This window comes from Coturnix japonica, chromosome 26, assembly GCF_054131305.1.
Source record: "Coturnix japonica strain WE chromosome 26, WE-NBRP24, whole genome shotgun sequence".
Lineage (NCBI taxonomy): Eukaryota > Metazoa > Chordata > Aves > Galliformes > Phasianidae > Coturnix > Coturnix japonica.
The window spans coordinates 4,291,559-4,295,000 of NC_140688.1; the positions used below are offsets into that span (position 1 = coordinate 4,291,559).

General features: G+C 43.5%; 1 protein-coding gene across 1 annotated transcript in view; it reads left to right on the forward strand.

Annotated features, from left to right (window-relative positions):
• Positions 1-512: 512 nt before the first annotated feature.
• The window catches only part of LOC146756704 (solute carrier family 15 member 2-like), a 4,693-nt gene continuing 1,763 nt past the window's right edge, over positions 513-3,442 (forward strand). Inside the window, exons 1-4 of the mRNA XM_085524249.1 lie at positions 513-554; positions 683-770; positions 1,389-1,530; positions 3,296-3,388. Coding sequence (XP_085380375.1) covers positions 513-554; positions 683-770; positions 1,389-1,530; positions 3,296-3,388 — 365 coding nt within the window. The remainder of the gene's footprint in view (positions 555-682; positions 771-1,388; positions 1,531-3,295; positions 3,389-3,442) is intronic.

The following is a 3,442-nucleotide window of genomic DNA, read 5'->3' on the forward strand; positions in this document are numbered from 1 at the left end:
CAGCAGATTTTAGCTTGAGTGAAGTTGATGTCAATAAAAAAGTAGCCAATTTCAGACAGGTTTGAGAAGTGCATAGCTCTTTTGTTTGATTTTTGTTTAATGAATTGAATTGTCCATAGCTCTGCCAGCATTCTTGGGATATGAAATAGCTGCCGTGGCTGAAGCTCTGCTGCAGTAAATGCAGTGGTGCAGTTTGGTGTAACTGAGGTGCAGAGACTGAGGGCAGTTGACACTGAGGAAGAAGCAGCTCTCTGGGTGCTGGGGGAGGCAGCAGTTTCAGGGGAGAGCAGTAACTCTGTGTGAAGTATAGATAAAAATGCATCTGAAGGTGTATTTTGCGTCTCAGTGGGATGTTATGTTGCAGCAGAGAGGCAGTACAATCTTTCCAAAGAAGTTTCTAGAGCTTAGGGCATAGCAGATGTTGGCTGCTGGCAGTTCTGGAGTCCCTTTGCTGTTCCTTATGGGGTCCACACCTGCCAGGAGGGTTCATAGGGAACCCTAACCAAAGCAAGATGGATGTGTGGCCTCCTTACTCCTTTGAGTCCAACCTGCAGGTTAGCCAGGCAGCACTGAGCACCTGGGTTTCAGACTGGACTCCTCTCTGCTGCCCAGGTGCTGTGTGGATGTGTTGCTGGGGTGAAAACTGTCAATAAGCTGATATGTTCTACTTTAATTCCTGTAGAAACTCTGTGACTCCAACTACCCCCTGAGCATCGCCTTCATTGTGGTGAATGAGTTCTGTGAGCGCTTCTCCTACTATGGCATGAGAGGTATGTGGCCCATGGGAAGAGACTATCCGATCCTTGTGTTTCTGTATATGATGGCCTGGCGTTCCAGAGTTCTGCTGTATATGGTCTCAGTTGTCTTTCAAAATAAACTGGTATTCTGGGATATAAGCATGAACAGCACACCCTGATGTTGAAGCTAGACCTGTTTTAAACACGAATTGGGACTAGAGACCTCCAGTGTTGCTTCCAGTCTGAATTTTTTATATCATTCTTGGTCTCAAACCAGTTTTTCCAGCATGTGATGCCTTTCAGTTGTGTGCGTTCTGTGTGTCTTTGAATTGAATCATATAGGCACCTAATTTGCAAATAGAAAATATGCATAAACAGAACTACAGGTTCAGGTGTGATAAGCTAGAAAATATATTTTCCAGCTAAACACAAATGCTTATGAGCAGGGGAAGCCTGATACTCACATACCTCATTTGAGCTTCTCCTGTGTCAGGGATTATGAGGAATAGATCTGAAAGCACAGATCTTTCCACAGCAGTGCTCATAGCTGGTACGCAAGTCCTTGTTTTCCTTGTCACTGTGATGTAGCTTCCTGCTTACCCACAGAGATGCACATCAATTATCTGATGTGGTTTGCTTGCTTCCTTTTAGCTGTCCTGACGCTGTATTTCATAAGCTTCTTCCACTGGGATGAGAATCTCTCCACTGCTGTGTACCATGCCTTTTCTGCTCTCTGTTATTTCACACCTGTCATTGGAGCCATCATGGCAGACTCATGGCTGGGGAAATACAAGTAAGTAGACATTTCTCTAATTCAGACAGGATCTGTCTGCAATGTACAGCCTGCATGAGATTCAGTGCTGCCTGCGCTTCTGATTTTGAGCTAGTTCACGGTGCAGCAAAGACACACTTTTGACATATTAACAGCTTCTCTATGTTAACTGGTGAACAACTAATGTGTTTGCTCATGCTGTTACATGCTCCCCTTTCACCCAATGACCAATAGGCAATGCAATTCAAATCAATAAATTAAATCATAGATCACAATGTTCCTCCCCTCTCCTTCCCCATGAACCTTGAGGAAACTAAGATATAGGGTGGTTAACCCTCAGCTTGCCAAGTTCTGTTGCTGAGATAGATTCAAAGTGGTAAGGAAGCAGTATTGTCCTCTTGATCTAGTAGTTTCAGATGAAATGTCACTAGCTGTACTCACATATGCTTTCTCAGTTTAGGGAATGCATTAACACAACCATTTTTATCCCAGAGTAACCTGGACTCAGACAAATCATCTCCCTTAGTACAAAACCAGCTAAACTCTCCCTGAGAAAATTAGGGACTCTTCCCTTAGGCTGATAATTTGCAGGCAGGGCCACCGTCTGACCCAGAGTGGTGGTGAGCAGCTGTACACAGGCCATTCTTTCCTTGGCACTGTCTGCTCTCTGCCTGAGGAGTCTTGCTGTTAGTGATGAAGTGCAGCTGAACCCTTCCCTATAGGTCTAAGCACATCTGGCAGTGTGAGTCTCTACATGGAAAAAAATGGCTGCAATATGCCTTTGTAGCAGAAAGCTCTTCAAGAGATATCACTATTCCTTTTTTTCTTTGTGCTTTATTTTAGTCATTTTCTCGAGTGAAATAAACCTACACACACACACATACACAAAGTTGGCTTGTTTTTTAACTTCATTAGTTGTCTGTGAATACTCATTGCTGTTTGAGGATGGATATCCATCTTGCAGCGTAATGTTGTGAAAAAATAAACCATTAGGCAAACTTTTGTGCACTAGGCAAGAGGTTTTTCCCGGAGTAATCCCCTGGTCTTTATAAATGGTAGTTTTTGCTGCAATAGCTAAACCAATACTAAGAACAAGATAACAGATTAGAGGAGCTCATGGGGCTTCTTCTAGATTCTCTTTCCTAACAAGTCCTTCCATTCTCGCTTTGAGCATTTTGTTTGCACATAAATAAATAAATGTGTTGATCTCGAAGACAATGAAGCAATGTAATGTACTCAAAAGCCTGACCCTTCTGGTCAGATTTCCTGCTCACACTCACCAAGATGTGGGAAGCAGATAGATGAGCTCAGTCCTCCAGAGGTGCTTGAGATTCAATTCAGTCTTGTAACAGGAAAACCACACTCCTAATTTGGTTGTAGTAATCAGGTGGGTTGAAAGCGTGCAGCAGTCCCTATGGATTCCTTCCAGCACAGTTAAGTGCATTCTACAAACTGCCAGTTATTAGTAGTCTGGAAACTGAGTTGGACCTGAAGAGTACTCATCTATTTGCAGTGTAGAACATTTAGCTTATTCTACCCAGCAATCTCCCCAAAGAAAGTAGCATCTATGCTTCCCTAATCTCAGCCCATTTGCCTATCTCCTTTTTCCAGCATGCAAAATGTTGACGTGAAAGTTATAGCTGTCTGCAGTACTGGGGATATGGACAAAACTATTCCTTGTGCATCAGCCAAATAGACCTTTCATATCAGGAAACACAGGCACACTCTGTTTAGAGACTGTACATCACACAGCACCTTCAGTCACTGCTGTTTGCTTTGCTCGCAGGACTATCATCTACCTCTCCATTGTGTATGTGGTTGGCCATCTGATAAAGTCAGTCGGTGCAATTCCATCCCTTGGCAACCAGGCAGTTCACGTGTAAGTAGCAGCTGAAGCTGAATGTTCTCGTAGGTTGCAATGGTAGGTGGTTTA